Source organism: Gordionus sp. m RMFG-2023, chromosome 5, assembly GCF_954871325.1.
Source record: "Gordionus sp. m RMFG-2023 chromosome 5, tfGorSpeb1-WG-v2, whole genome shotgun sequence".
NCBI classification, from domain to species: Eukaryota; Metazoa; Nematomorpha; class Gordioida; order Chordodea; family Parachordodidae; genus Gordionus; species Gordionus sp. m RMFG-2023.
Window position 1 is genome coordinate 271,056 of NC_088779.1, and position 17,019 is coordinate 288,074.

Genomic DNA, 17,019 nt, shown 5'->3' on the forward strand with positions numbered 1-17,019 from the left:
TTTTAATTATTTTTGCAAACAAAATATTTTTATATGGATGGTTTTAATTTAATCGTCAACATTTTCATTAAATCATCACAACACTGTAATAGGAATATGCGTATGTGTTGCATAATTATTGCACAACATCTACAAAATAAAGCTTTCATAATATGATATCCCTTATTATTTATTTGATATTTTTATAAAATATTTATAGAAAAATTGAGCAAGGTTGTGAGTGGTAAGGTCTTTTACTCTTTTACTGTATAAAGATTATTATAAAATATGTTTATATTTCTCCTAGATTACTTAAATTATTTGGATCTTTCTATCCAAGGTAGATTATTTTCATAGAATATTTTTTCTTTTTCTAATTTTAAAATATTACTTAAGATTCAAATTTCACAATGGGGATAAGTAAATTTAGAAATGATAATTATTTATGTAACATATTATTAAATACATTAGGATTGAGAAATAAAAAGCTCACTATTAACATAGGTATACTAAACATTTTAAAAAATTATCCATATAGTATATTTTTTAAATAGAACAAGAATATAGACTCACATGTAAAATACTTATATAAATGAAATTTTATATATAAATAGATGATACGGATAATACTAATAAATCCTAATTTGTAATAAATTACCATATTTCTACATGAAGCCAAAATATATATTGAACATTATTTAGGGGTTTTAAATCAATTGATGTACTTAAATAATTATAAAATATTTCTGATTTACAAAGGTTAGAAAATAGCTAATATAAAATAAAAGAATACAAAGCAGCTTTATATGAAATATCATAAAAGAAGAAACATAATAAAGTTAATTTATAAGGAAAAATTCAATTATATAATTCTATCCAGTGCAAAGCAAAAGTCTGTTCCAGTTTAGTCAAAGAATTTAAATTTTGACTGGATTTCTAAATTTGAAAACTAAAATAGACATAATACTAGATAATTAACCTGCTTTGGATTATGACCTCTGAATTCATTATGCGATTATAAATTTGAGAGATGAACCTTGCGCTGGCCCTGAAAGAGCACAGATATAAACGTGTAACCTTGTGGAACCTCAAATAGGGATACAAAATTGAATAGTCATTTGGCTTACTGCTTTATCCTGGATCAGTAGATACGTAGTTTATTAATCAAGATTTATCTATCTTGGCAAAAATATCCAATCTAAGATGATGCGAAGTCAATACACGAAAAGTAATATACATTATGGTTGCCATAAAATAAAAGAAGATAGCATTTTATAATCTATTGATAAATTGTAAGTTTGGCCCATTAATTGATGTATTAAAAATTTTCTTGCCTTGTATATTTCTATCTTAATGCAGTTGACATTTCATAGATTATTATTTTTCTAAAGGCTTATAATTTACTAAATTCATACCTTATCTGATATTAAAGGTAGATAACGACTTGTATCTTTTTTACACAAGTTTGATAGCTAGATAGATAACACAAGATTAAAATTTAACCTTCAGTTTGATTATTTAGTTAATAAATTTAAATGTTTGTGTAAGAAAAGAATCATTAAGTCAAACATCTTAATAATATTTGCGACCCTAAAAAAATTACTTTTTCTTATAAAAATAATTGGATTTTTTATTAAAAATAATCCCTCCTTAAAAAGTGTTGAATCCCGCCTAAACATGCCTATCTTAACATTTAATTAAAATTTAGAATCAGGATAAATTACCATAATAGTGTCAATATTTTTATACATGATAAAATTAAGATTAATTTGTGATTAAATCTTAGTAATTTTTATAAAAATATTTATAAATAAAAATTTTTTTAAATTATTTTGAAGTGTCAATATTTAAATTTGCATTTAAAACTTTTCATTAGCATACGAAAAACGTTTTAGAACCATTGAAGAATTTTATTTTAAATTTCATATATCAAAGTTTATTAGTTTTTAAATAATTGGAAGAAATTATCTGCCCTGGTTAACACAATGTATTTGGTAAATTAATCAATAACTATTATCTTTGTAATATCTTTCATTTTAAATTTACTTTCGCTATGGCCAAATACATTATTTAATTTAATATGATTAATTAATTTGGTATCAAACAAATAAAAAAAATAATTAAATAAAATTTCTCAACATTGATTACTGGTTACCAATTAATAATTATTCAAAAATTTTATATTTTTAATAAGAATAACTTTATCAATTAGTGAATAAATTGTAAAATTTATTATTTATTTTATGCAAATTTTAACATAAAAAGCTTTTATGAGTGAAAATCATTTTATTTATGATTATAGTGTTTATCTATCCTAATAAAAAAAAATTTCTGAATTCATGTTAACCAAATTTATTTTAGAAATAAACATCACAAGATAGAATTTAATCAGAGTGTTGTGTTTTATTTTAGCTTATATTTACATTTTTTAGTAAAGTAGGAATGATGATACATAGATGTAGGCCTATTAAAAAACGAATTTCGATTAGTGATTATTTGTATTCGTAAGAATAATAAAATCTCTTATTTGTATTCGATTCGAATAATTCGTATTTGAATCGAATAAATATTATTCGGATAAAACAAATAATTCACATTATCGTATTTATTCGAATCGAATATTCGAATTTTTTTTTGAATAAGCCTAATTATATTATCATACTACCTAAATATGGAATTTCTACAATTTTATAGTTCAAATATAAGTTTAATCATAAATATATGATTAAGAACAAGGGGTAGTGATTCATTATCCACTTTGAATTCGATGATATATTTTAAAATCATTTTATTATGTGAAAAGTGTGATAAATTACGTTTAAGTATTTAAATGATTATATGATAAAATTATTCATATATAGTGAAAGAAGCATTAGAACGAGGTCGTACTACAAGTAGATTAATATAATAACTACTATATTTTAAAAAATTAAATAATTATATTTTTAAATTAGAGATTTTAATTAAACGATTGGGTAAAATCTATATTCTAAATATATGACATTTTTAAAATCTTAAACAAATTAGAAAACAGGCGTTTTAATATTACTAATTAATTTTTAAATAACAGGTTTTGAGAAAATGATATTCAGGTCACTTTACTTTCTAAATGTAAGAATAAATTCCCAAAGATCTTTTAGAAATTATAGAAGAAAATCAACATTTCCAAGGTTGAGTTGCCAAGTGGGACCTCAACTCCACCTTTCATCTAGCACAAATAAAAGTATTTATAAAACTCATCAAATCTTATGATAATTTTAGGTGGTATCCCCTACTCTCTCTCTTGCTACATCACTGCCTACCTATCATTTAAATTTATTACAAGTTTTAGTAGATACTAATATATAAATATATTTATTAAATCTAGGACCTTTTATAAATGGCAGCATAGTAATACAGATAGGTAATAATTTATACATCAGTATTTTTTTAAATTTCATTACTATAGGCAGTGGCGTAGCTACGGGGGGGGTTTTCGGGTTTGGACCCCCCCCAGAGCAAATAATTTTTTTTTTAGAATATTCGTTTAAAAGACTCAAAAGTGACTTTATATCAAATAAATACCATGAATAATTATATTTTTCTGGTTTTGATGTTTGTGGAAGGATATTATTACTTTTAATTTTAAATATATATATAAATTATTCTGTATATTATTTTAAAGTCATTGATAATAATCTATTAATTTTAATAATATATTATTGATGCATTTTTAAAAAAATATTTATTATAAATTATCCAAGATATGGTTCGATAATAATAATATGAAATAAAAAAGTGCATAATCTACCCCCCCCCCCCCCTCAGAGCAATTTTTAGATTATTCGTTCAAAAGACTCAAAAGTGACTTTATATCAAATAAATACCATGAATATTTATATTTTTCTGGTTTTGATGTTTGTGGAAGGATATTATTACTTTTATATATATATAAATTATTCTGTATATTATTTTAAAGTCATTGATAATAATCTAATAAATTATAATAATATATTATTTATGCATATTTAAAAAAATATTTATTATAAATTATCCAAGATATGGTTCGAAAATAATAATATGAAATAAAAAAGTGCATAATCTACCCCCCCCCCCCCCTCAGAGCAATTTTTTTAGATTATTCGTTCAAAAGACTCAAAAGTGACTTTATATCAAATAAATACCATGAATATTTATATTTTTCTGGTTTTGATGTTTGTGGAAGGATATTATTACTTATATATATATATAAATTATTCTGTATATTATTATAAAATCATTGATAATAATCTAATAAAATATAATAATATATTATTTATGCATATTTAAAAAAATATTTATTATAATTTATCGAAGATATGGTTCGAAAATAATAATATGAAAATAGTGCATAATCTACTTTCTCTGCTTTTATTTCTAATAATATATATTTGGTTTATATTTTGTAGCATTTTTATAAATGAAATTATTAAAGAGATTAAATTTATGACTAAAAAGTAAAGATTGTTATTTCCTATTTACGAACTTTAAGATTGAAGGAAATGGACATTAGAAAATATTTACTAAGTAACAAAAAAAATTTACCAGCTAATATCTCATGCAATTTATGCCCTGTTGAAAATGATAAGCATGATATAAATACACGAGGTTAAAAAATATTTAATCCAGTGTACTAATTAATATCTTATGCATTATAGGCTCTATTGAAAATAATAAGGATGATGTAAATACACCAGGTCAAAATAACATTTAATATAAAAGATATTTAAAATTAATAGCTAACTATTTTTATTTTAGAATTTAAAATTAAACACCTAGTCATAGTTTTAACTAAATTAAAATTGCCAGTACAAACCACTTTGGGTAATTTATTATTTTAAATAATTTTGGCTAACCAAAATATTTTGACATTTATAAGATATACCCAAACGTAGGAGGGAAGAAAATGATCTTGATACACTCATTTATATACCCAAAGACCATATAAAATCACTACCTAGTACAAGTAATATAATCTATTAAGATTTAAATATTTTTTATTATAGATTTAGATATATCAAGTATTACATTTAATAAAAATGATGATAGTCAACAAAATGAACATACCAAATCACTAATTAATATAGAAAATCAAAATTTTAATGATGAACTTGATACCATAAGCAACAATTTACCACCCACATCAGGTATTTTATAATGACCTTATTTAAATGAATCACCAATTAATATAGAAAATCAGAATTTTAATGATGAACTTGATACCATAAGCAACAATTTACCACTCACCTCAGGTATTTTATGAACTTATATGACCTTATTTAAATGTATTCATTTAAATTTTAGAAATACCTAGATACTCTATAAAAAATTATGATAAAAATAAGCTAAATACACTTGATCACTTCAAATCTCTACCTAGTAAAAGTAATGTTAACTATTACCTTTAAATATTTATATCATAATTTTAGGTATATCAAGTATCACATTGAAGAAGAATGATAGTAGTCAACAAAATATTATAGGCTGTATCAATTTAGAATTTAAAGGTTATCTAATATGTTGTTTTATTTTAATTTATTTTTATAGGAATATCTCAATTAATATTCACACCAAGGGGTAAAAAAAATAGTGATAACAAACAAAAAAATACACTAAGTCACAACAAATCACTATCTAATAAATGTAATGTAACAATTACTTATTAATATTTACATTAAAATTTTAGATATATAAAAAATCTAGGGAGAATTTAAATGGAAATGAAGTTCCACTCATGTCAGGTATTAGTCTTATTTAAATTATATTTATTTAAAATCTTAGCAATTCCCACATACTCCAGAAAACTAAAGTATAATAGACAACCAATTATACTAGATCATTTAGAACCATCACCTACTACAAGTGATATAGTCTATTACTTTATACTTATAATAATCAAAAGTTGGTTCCAAAGCTAACATGTCATCTATGATTATTAGCCTAGGTTTCTCAATATTAATTTTAAACATCTATCATATATTGGTAAAAAAATATTGCCAACACAATTTTGATTTTTTCACTTTGAAGGATATCGACTTAAATTTACAGTTTAAAAAAACATTTATTTTTTAATCTATAGTTTTAATGTGTTTACTAATTATAAAATATATCATTTATAATTAAGGCAATATAATATTTATAATTAAAGCAATTTATATGTGTAATACTAATATTTATAATTAAGGCAATATAATATTTATAATTAAAGCAATATAATATTTATAATTAAAGCAATATAATATTTATAATTAAAGCAATATAATATTTATAATTAAATCAATATAATATTTATATTTTAAATAATCGCTTTTTATTTGTAAATAACTTCTAAAAGTATAATAAAATGAAACGTATATCAATAAAATTGTGTCAATGTGTTATTTTAATTAAAATTAGTGGCTCAATTTTAGCCGATATGGCTAACTCAATATAAATTTTGCTCATGGAGATACAAGTTTTATATTATTCGAGAAATCTCTAGGCTTGAACAATATTTTTTGGCAAAAATATTGAGTTAGCTGTTTATAAAAATCAGCTCAAGTCGAGCCGTTTAACAACACTAATTAAAATAATTAATAATTCTAGGACTTTTATATTATAAGAAAAACCAATATGATTTTTAAGATAAACCCGGCCGAAGGCCGGGCAAAAGAGCCGAAGGCCCGTAAAAGGGGGTCTGGGGGGCGAAGCCCCCCAGGCTTTTATAAATGGACCCCCTCTAAGGAAAATTCCTAGCTACGCCACTGACTATAGGCAATATATAATTCTAAATATAAACCATAGTTGTGGCCTGTAAAATGATTATAACCATCATTTTCATACACCTAAATTCAAACTTATATTGTCAATGAAGAATATCATACATAAAATTTTTTTTATTCTAGGAAACAAAACCTTTCGCGAACAATGTACATAATTATAATTAAATCCTATAATTTCTTAATTATAATATTTAGTCTCAAAATATATTGTTATTAAGAGTGATATAGTATATTAAAATAAGGGCCCTACATCCCTAGAATATACTAAAAAATATATTATTTTTAGAAATTAAAGGATATCTCCTACAGCAGAAAGGTATTTAATATTTAATTAACATAAATATTCTCATTGTAACTATCTTTTTAAGTGACCTGATAAGATTCCTATTTCCAGACAATCTTTCTTCACTTTTTGAATATTTATATAAAATTGTATGTAGCCTTATTTAAATCATTATTTCTGCTGATTACTTTCCCTATGATTATTTATATTTGGTATGATTCAAATATATATGCCATATGAATTTTTATATCATATAAAATATCTTGTGAGTATTTTTCAATATTCCCAACACCATATCCAATGATTTTTGGGTGATTAGAGCGTAAAGGGATAATATGCTTAATGCTCTTTTTGCAAAAGGAAGTGAACTAATTCACGAGTTTTATTTGGATAAAAATCTAACACCAAAATAAATCTTAACCTTCGAGGTAGTGCAAACATGGATATTTACTTATATTGATCCACCAGTAAAGTCTCTGATCTTCAATTAACAGATTTGATTTTATATCTTATTTTCTCTCCTCGTATAACCAATAAAATTCCTGGTTTTATTGGTTTTATTAGTTTTACAAAACGTTTTTTTTAGTAAAATCATCAACTTTATAAATGCTGGTGGACCCCTAACCTTACGTTGTAATCACTTTTAAAAAAGGATTAGCTTTTCATAAAAATATTTTGTAAATGCTCAAATTTTTCTAATTTAATATCATTAATTAAATTAATTAATTTTATCATAATTAACCTCTATTTTAATATATTTTTTACTTTAATTTTTTTTTAAATTTTTGAATCTGATTTTCTTAAATGTTATGTCACCGCTTTAACGTCAGGACACAGCTAGTTGATTTTTCCAGTTATTGTAATTTAAGTTTCACAATATAAAGAGACTCTCTTCTTAATTATTATCTTAATACAATATAATCGATCTCTTTCAGACAATCTTTTATCTATTTAAAATAAGAATTTTATATCATCTTAAGTTTGAATAAAAATGATATGTTAAAGAAAAATTAAATTATAAAATATACAACAATCATTTAAAATATTAATATTCCAAACCATCCTACTTTATATCTAATTACAACCATCAACAGAAAAAAAAACGCAATAAAGGATATGTGCAAATAAAAAAATTATTACTTAAATTATAAATCATCATATAAATATTTTATTATATTAGGAGGCCCGTTAGTAGGCACAGAGAGTTTTCAAATTTTTAAATAATCATCTACAATCATTATTCCTCATACTACCAATCAAGCTTATTTTATCTTCACAAATGCTCTTTTAATTCCACAAATTGGTTACGCATTTGAAACTCTTTTAAAAACTATAAACAAAACATTTTAAAAATGATAATGTAAGGTTATTAAATATTAAATTCGCTTCTAACTACTGGCTTCAGGCAACTCTTCCTTGCAAATCTGGAGGATTAGGAATCCCAGGGAAAGTCAGGTACAAGAGAGGCCGAGACAAGCATTAAATATTACACTTATTTCTTCCATATCTCCTAAATAATTCGTAAAACACATCATTTGCCAAATCATTTCAATTGATAATAAATGTTTAAAGAATAAAGCCTTAATTATTGGGACATCAACCTTATATCTAAGACTCATCAAAGCAAAAAGACTGGGATCTTGAATTCTTCATTCCTTCGCTTACCTCAACTTGAGCGATAATAGCAAATAAACAGAACTCTCAATTTCAACAATTCCCGTCATGAATAGCTTGATCCTACCCTAGTATCTTAAATAATCAACTAATAGGTGACTCCACTTTCGTTATTCAATCAGTTTGCTTCTGGGTATACTATTTTTAAACCATTATCAACAAATCACCTTAGACGCCATGCGATAGATTGTAAATTCATATTAGAAATTAATCAACACCACAAAATACATACACTTATTGTTTTTAATTTTTCTATATAAGTTTTTTTTTATGTTATAATATTTATTCTTTAGATATTTTCGTGTGTTATTTTATCTAAATTTTCAATATATATTTTTTAATTAAAAATTATATATTTGAACCTTTTTTATAAAACCATTCTATTGCCTCAATTAAAAAACAATTGAAAGTTAAAAAAAACTATCTCCATAAAAAGTTACATATTTGTGTTTACTTAGAAATAATTGGTTATTATATTTTCAATATCACGTTATAGACTAAAAAATAAAATAATAATTTTTCCAATGTTCTATATAAATATAAGATTCAAATATATTATAACTTAAGAATATAATCAAAGTAATTACATATATTTATTTATTTTTTCAGGTGTAGATATAAGAGATCTAAGTAAATTTTCTATTTTTATTTATTTTTAAATTAGCAAAGTTGAAACTAAATTTGCTTTTATTAAGCTGATAGATATCACATAAAATGTCTATCAAATTTCTTAATTTTCTTAATAAAAGTAATTTTGTTCCTAGCATTCATTTTTGAATTCAAATAGGCCAAGTTTTAATAAGTCCACTATAATAAAACGTGTATACATCATGTATAGGATCTATATATTAGTGTACATGGTGCACGCTACATTCCTGGTGGGTGATAAAATTGCACTTCGTTCAATTTCTGCGTGGTAATGAATGATTTAAATTAAAGGACTAAAAATTTTGTAGAAAAGGTATAATTTGATTTATAATCAACCTCCCAGCAGAGAAACTTATTCACAACATTAATTTCCCAGAATATTAAATTGTTAGCAAAATAAAAAGATTTTCGCAAAATTAGTAAATATATATGAATCCGATGTAGGATAATTGTAATATTCTCTGATATTATTAAAGTTCTATTCAATTAAAAAATGAAAATGTATTATGCTCATGTTTAATTAATTTTTTTCATCAAAAAATCTTTATTTAGTTAAAAATATAATGATTTGTAAAAGAGATTCAGGTAAGCCACCCTTTTAACGAATGATATATAAACATTACCAAATTCATAAATATTTATTTTATTAGTCAATATCACTTGCAGAAAAGAAAGTATATTTATTAAATTAAGAGACATGATTGTCATTGCAATCAAATATATTATTTATTTATAGATGGCGATATTATAAATGCCACAATAGGTTTATCAATAAATTAATTAAAATTTGGAGATTGTATGTATTGTATAATCATTACACATTTTTTAATTTAAATAACATTGAACTAATAATTATTTATAACTTTGTTTTATGAATATATAGAAAATATTCCTTCCATTTTAAATGGTATAATTTTTCTACAAATTAGCATTTTAATATAATATTTATATTTCTTGTAGAGTATTTAAATCTTGTAGAGTATTTCATCGAAAATATAATATTTTACCATTTAATAAATATTGAACTAAATGTTATAAAAATATTAAATGTTAAGGTTCAAATCTGTGGATTGGAATAAGTAAATTTATAAAAGACATATATAACAATATAATTTATTGTTCAAGGATTGGTAAAAGGAAACCTCACTTTTAATCTAGGTAATATAAAAATAAAAATATATTTTGAAATGAATATATTTCTAACACAGAACAAGAGAAGAAACCCAATTGTAAGAGATGACATTTATTCATATGAAGGAAATTATCATATTTATAATATCATCGGGGTAGCCAAAAAATTTCCGTTAGGGGGGGGCAGCTGCTTACTTATGAAGGCCATTATTTTTTAAAAATAAAACAAATAATTAAGCATTCATAGATATTTTTTGCTATTTTAATTAAAAAATTATTAATGTTATAAGAATACAAAATAATACTATAATATGAACATACAAAATAATACTATAATACGACGATGTTTATTTTTAAATTTTAAATAAATGAATTAAAGGATAAATTTCTAATTTTTTTTCATAACCCATCAATACTAAATTTTGCTTGCTTTGATCTTTCATTGAACCTCTAGTGCTCGATAAAACTCTCTTAATTATAGAGAAAGATGCCACATAAGAAGCCGTTGTTACCCCAATGCTGGGAATCATTTCAATTCTTTAAATGCATGATGATATTTTTTACTGAAGAACCAACAGATCATCATTACCTAGAACGTTTTATGCTTATCCACCGACATCAACCGGAGGCAAATTTACTATCTTTATTCTTATCATCATGCGGTCACGGCCTATATTCAAAATTAAAGTTAGCCTTTGCACCTAGGCCTATTTAATTTTAATAGACTTCCTTTTGGTATTTCCTCCGCCCCAATAATTTTTCAACGAACGATGGACATTGTAACAGCCGGTCTAAAAAAGACCGTCACTTATTTAGACGATATTCTAGTATCAGGGAAAACTCCGGCGGAACACTGGTTCAATTTGCATCAGCTCTTCACACGATTGGATGATTTTAATTTAAGAATAAATCTAAAAAAATGCAAATTAGCGCAACCCTCAGTGGAATATTTGGGCCACATCATTAATGCAGACGGGTTAACTCCTAGTCCTAGAACAACAGAATCTATCAAAAATTGTCTCGTTCCAAAAAACGTTCACGAAGTGCGATCCTTCATTGGTCTCGTTACATATTATGCAAAATTTATACCAAACATGTCTACCATAGCTAAACCGTTATACGATCTATTACACCAAGGGGTAAAGTTTAACTGGAGCCAAACCACATCTGACAGTTTTAATTCCATCAAGACCCTATTGATTTCCCCCCAAATCCTTTGCAACTACAACCTCGAAACCACCCTCACTCTATCTTGTGATGCTTCCGCTTATGGTTTAGGAGCCGTTCTATCACATCTATGGGATAACAATATCGAGAAACCTATAGCCTATGCTTCCCGAACGTTATCGAAGGCCGAAATTAACTATTCCACCGTAGAGAAGGAAGCCTTGGCCATTGTTTTTGCCGTTAAGAGATTCCGACAATTCCTGCTAGGAAGACCATTCATCATAAACACAGACCATAAGCCCCTACTAGCCATATATGGAAAAAAAATTGGGATCCCAACCATGACTTCCGCAAGATTACAACGATGGGGAGTAACATTATCGGGCTTCAATTTCAACATCCAATACAAAAGAGGGCCTACAAATATGAATGCCGACGCTCTTTCCCGACTACCGCTTTCTAACATCGACCATCAAGATGAAACCGAGGTAAACCAAATTCTACAGACCCGTATTAAAGACCTACCCTTCACTAGAGATAAAATAGAATCCATAACAATGCAAGACCCAGAATTATCACAGATCAAAGAAAATATACGAAATGGCTGCCCCCCCCCAGATAATAACCACCGAACTACAAGAATATTGGAACAAAAGATGAATTGTCAATAGACGGGGAGATAATTGTCCGGGGAACCCGATTAATCATTCCCAAAACCTTACGACCCGCTATCTTACAAGAGATTCATAGTGGACACCCGGGAATTGTTCGAATGAAGGGAACCGAAAGGATTTATGTCTGGTGGCCCCAATTAAATAAGGATATCACAAAAATCAGTGAAATATGCAACCGTTGTCAACTATACAAAGAAAACTTCCCCCAGAGATTACTACACCACTGGCCCGTCGCCCGCACAGTGGGAGAAATGGTACACGTCGACCTCGCTGGACCCATACATCAAATACATTGGCTAATTCTAGTAGATGCCTATTCCAAATGGCCAGAAATAGCCCGCTTGAATAACACTACATCCAAGGGACTCCTAACAGCGTTAGAATGCATTTTTAATCACCTAGGCTATCCGCGAAACCTCATAACCGACAACGGACCCCAGTTTGTCAGCCACGAATTCAACCAATATTGTGAACGCCATGGAATAACCCACATCTACACCCCCCCGTACTCCCCCCAAAGGAATGGAATAGCGGAACGATTCGTACGAACCTTTAAAAATGCTATAAGAGGATTTCCCCGAACAGAAATTCAAACCCACCTTACCAACTTCCTAATAGCCTATAGAAACACTCCACATCCAACCACGAAGCAAACCCCAGCCATGCTATATCTAGGACGCAAGATCAGACGACCATTAGTCCTCCTCCATGAAAAATCAGCATTTCACACCACACACTACTCGGTTCAGCTCATCTAAGGAATGGGGATCTAGTATGGGTGCGAACACCCCCAAGCATTCCTAACCCACGATGGGAAAAAGGAACTATAATAGAGGTTATAGGATCTGTCGTTTATTACGTGGAAACAGCTCAAAAAGCCAGACGATACCATCGCCGAGATATCCGACTTCGACGGGAACCCGAAAATCAAGAAGAAGAGCGTAAAAACAAATTCAACAACCTACCACCCCGGGATAGCCGTATTTAAGAGGGGAGGAAAATACCGTATTCCCACAAAAACACCTTTCTTTTTTTTTGATTTTATATATATTGATTATTTATTTTTTTGTGGTCTTCCACCTGTTACAAATCCCTTTTTTTTATTATTAGTCGTTTTTTTATCCGCTCTGAACCAGCGGTGCGGCGAATGTTGTTTTATTTATTTTATTGACTTAGGATCTACCTTCGTTATTAAATCCGCTCTAAACCAGCGGTGCGGCGAATGCCGTCTTGTTATTTTTTTTGCAGGAATTAAGAATGAAATGGGCGCCGACGGCCGGGTAGCCGTATTTAAGAGGGGAGGAGTGTTATGTTCTACCTCCCCCCTCCTTTTGCCACATGTAACTTTTCTTTTCTTTAAGTTTTTCTCCACTTGTTTCTTTTGTTTTTCTATCGTCCTTTTTTTTATATTGATATATTATACCTTATTTTGATATTGTATTTGAAATTTGAAACTGGTTCTGACCAGTTTCAAGAATGATGGTATCGCGATATTATATATCAACATGTTATTTTTTTTCCATTGTTTTATAAATTATAAAAGGTTGCAAAAATACCTTGAAGGCGATTTATATACGCTTGATGATTTGTGGGGAGTGAGATTAAATTTTGTTGAAAGTTTTTCAGCCTTTATTCTAATCAAATCAATAGAATTATTGCTTCTTATATTTTTTGAATATATTGATAGTGGAATCAATACAATTTTTACATCCACTTGATAAGTACCTACTGACTGTAGATACATAGTGGATCTATTGTTATTATTATCTCATAAATTATAATGGCTTATATAATGTAATTTATATTAACGTATTGAGATAAAAGACCATAGACTTTTAGAGAATCATGAGTGCTAACCTCTGAATTAAAAGTTCTATTAGAAAAGTAAACTAATACTTCACCAATAGCCTCAAAATTAACATAAAAGATGCGAGATGTTTCTAAATGACCATTCCACATCTAGTCAAAAAGTCTAAGTGTGGCCTGCATATTTACAGGATACGTTAAACCGCCTAAAAATTATGCAATGCATTGAATAAATCAAAGAAATTAGAAATGATAACATTATTACATACCAATTTTGAACCACAAGATGCAACATGTTGTTGTAGCAATGTATAATAGGAACTTTTTTATTAATTTTTTTTTGAAGTAGGGTTTGCACTCCTACATTTCGGCCAGACATAACATTTGCACCATCATATACCTGGTTTATCATATTCGTTGAATTAATATAAACTCATTAGTTGCTTTAAAATGCAATTAGTAATGCTTTCAGCAGAAAGACACTGTAAATTAATAATCCCTATTAAATTTTCTTGGACTTCTCCAGAAAAAAATATATATAATTATGTTCAGTTTTCAAAACCTGATGCATCTTTTGTCACATCAGCCTTAAGACAAAATAAAAGGCATCTCACTTTTATTATATTTATCTGAAATATAATCAAGCATCATATCCACCATAATAGATTTTACTTCGTTTAATTCGGGTGATGTTTATCGCGTATTTTTGTATTTAAATTTCGTAATTTTATTTAATTCAGGATCTTTTTGGATGGTGTATGAAAACATAGCTATAAATAGTCTAGAAAGAATAAATTATGTTTTTTATTGCAGCATTCGTAATTTTTGTTGAACCAGTCCCAGGGGAAATATCATGAAATCTTGATTTAAGATCCTAAAGATTACGGTTAATTTGTTGGCTTATCAAAATTTTTGTTATCTCAGTATTTTCTTTATATTTCTAAAATATTCACCGCTGTTTTAAATAACTGGTTATATCGGGCTTAGAATATATTATTTTGCCTAAAATCTTAATCGAATCATTTTTAAAAATCGGCCCAGCTGTTTAGCAACACTGCACAATAATACCAAATTTTATATAAATTTATTAAGAACCTTTTTTATTTTAATAAATATTTACGGATCGGTATCAATCTGTTTCCTTATCTTTGATATATATATATATCAAGCCTTGAGTAACCACTTGATTAACTTCAGAAGTGTTATATTATTAATATATTTTTTTAAGATAATTTATTTTAAATGTTATATTTTTTATTATTTTGAGAAAATTTATAATGTGTTATATAATTTTTTTTTAATATATTTTTTAAGATAATTTTTATAATGTGTTATATCATTTTTTTATATGTTTTTTCTTTTACCTGCATGCAGAATTTTTCCAATTATATTGCTTCTTTATTATGACAAATATTTTTCCTGTATTTACGTTTTCCAATTCAATTTTAAATAGTTAATTCAATATATGGCGCAAGCAGATATAGATATATTTCTGTCAATTCTACAATATTTTAGCATTGCTTTCGGATCATTTTGATTTTTCTAGAGTTTTTTTAATTGTTCTATGCTTAACTTTATTGTACATTTATTTTCACTTCCAGCCCCCTATTTTATTATAAATTTCCTAGTTCAAGTGCCTATTATATTAACTGATTATTTGTAATTTTTGACAAGTCTTGGTAAATATTAAGACTGTAGATTCCGGATTGCTCACGTTTGGAAGGAATGTGCGATACGGCGTTTATCCCAATCAATATATGAAAAATTATTATCTCTTGCATATATTTTGGCGCGTTGATATTCGTACTAGTTTATCTGTATTAGAGGGAACTAAGATATCTCTGTTTATTTATTATATTTTTTATATTCTGATAACCTTTTCCAGTCGTTCACATAGTACCTTTTTCGTGTTGTTTGTGTAGTTTAGCACTCCTATTGTAGATCTCTTATAAATTTTTATGATAATTTAAAAAGCCAAGAAAGGCTACTACTTTTTATTAGTCAATGACGTTTATAATTTTCTTTTATTACGTCAACTTTATATCAGGATTGTATGTCGGCGTTATCTATATCACATATGTTATATATTTGTAAAAGAATATTTTTTACAGTTTTTTTTTATTTCCACATATAGCATAAGACTTAATATATGTTAAAAAAATGCTTTTTTTTTTATTTTTAGTTTTTTTATAATTATTCAAGCTTATTTCTATAATTGTTAATAATTTTGATATTTGGGAAAGTATATTCCAATTAAGTTTTTTCTTATAATTGATAAAATTGGGGAAGATAAATTTATTATTCTTAATTTGAATCTAATCATCCATATATTGAGGAAAATTATCTTCTCTAACATTCATCATTTATTAATTATCAATCATCTTTTTAAAAAATTAAGCATATATAAAAAAAATATTCTAGCTATTTTTGTTTAGCGGTTTAGAACACGCATCGGTTTTTTAGACCTATCCTTGATTTTTGCAGATAATAAAGGATATATCTTAATTTTTAATATAGTAACTGAAAAAATATTGGATTTTACTACAAGTAATTTTACCTTCATATATTTATTAATTCAAAAAAATTTTCATGTAAATTGTGATTAAAGGAGGAAATTACTTCGGTAATTTTTAAATAGTTAATTTTAAAAAAATTAATTCGAAAAAATAAAAAAGAGTTAGAAAGACTACTAGGTATATAGTATTATTATTTTATTTATTAAAATTGACGAAAATTTCATTGATAAACATATATCATTATTTTTTTTAAAAATAACATCAAATGAATTATTTTATCATCCGAACATAATTTAAGATTCATATATGTCATTAATCAAATATAGAACCTGTAAATGGGACCTTAATATTATCTTTCGGTA

At 26.4% G+C, this 17,019-nt stretch overlaps 1 protein-coding gene and 1 long non-coding RNA gene across 2 annotated transcripts; one reads left to right on the forward strand and one right to left on the reverse strand.

Annotated features, from left to right (window-relative positions):
• Positions 1–853: 853 nt before the first annotated feature.
• On the reverse strand, positions 854–1,247 carry LOC135930480 (uncharacterized). Its single transcript, XR_010572783.1, has 3 exons — positions 1,107–1,247; positions 959–1,066; positions 854–915 (listed from the first exon to the last, which is right to left on the reverse strand). It is a non-coding gene; the product is annotated as an uncharacterized LOC135930480 (long non-coding RNA).
• Positions 1,248–4,499: 3,252 nt separating this feature from the next.
• On the forward strand, positions 4,500–5,807 carry LOC135929726 (homeobox protein 3-like). The gene is made up of 11 exons (XM_065466430.1): positions 4,500–4,605; positions 4,656–4,694; positions 4,756–4,821; positions 4,877–4,957; positions 5,004–5,144; positions 5,190–5,249; positions 5,302–5,382; positions 5,427–5,504; positions 5,545–5,640; positions 5,684–5,738; positions 5,779–5,807. Exons 1-10 carry the CDS (start codon positions 4,500–4,502, stop codon positions 5,689–5,691), a joined length of 756 nt encoding a protein of 251 aa, XP_065322502.1. The 3' UTR covers positions 5,692–5,738; positions 5,779–5,807.
• Positions 5,808–17,019: the final 11,212 nt, after the last annotated feature.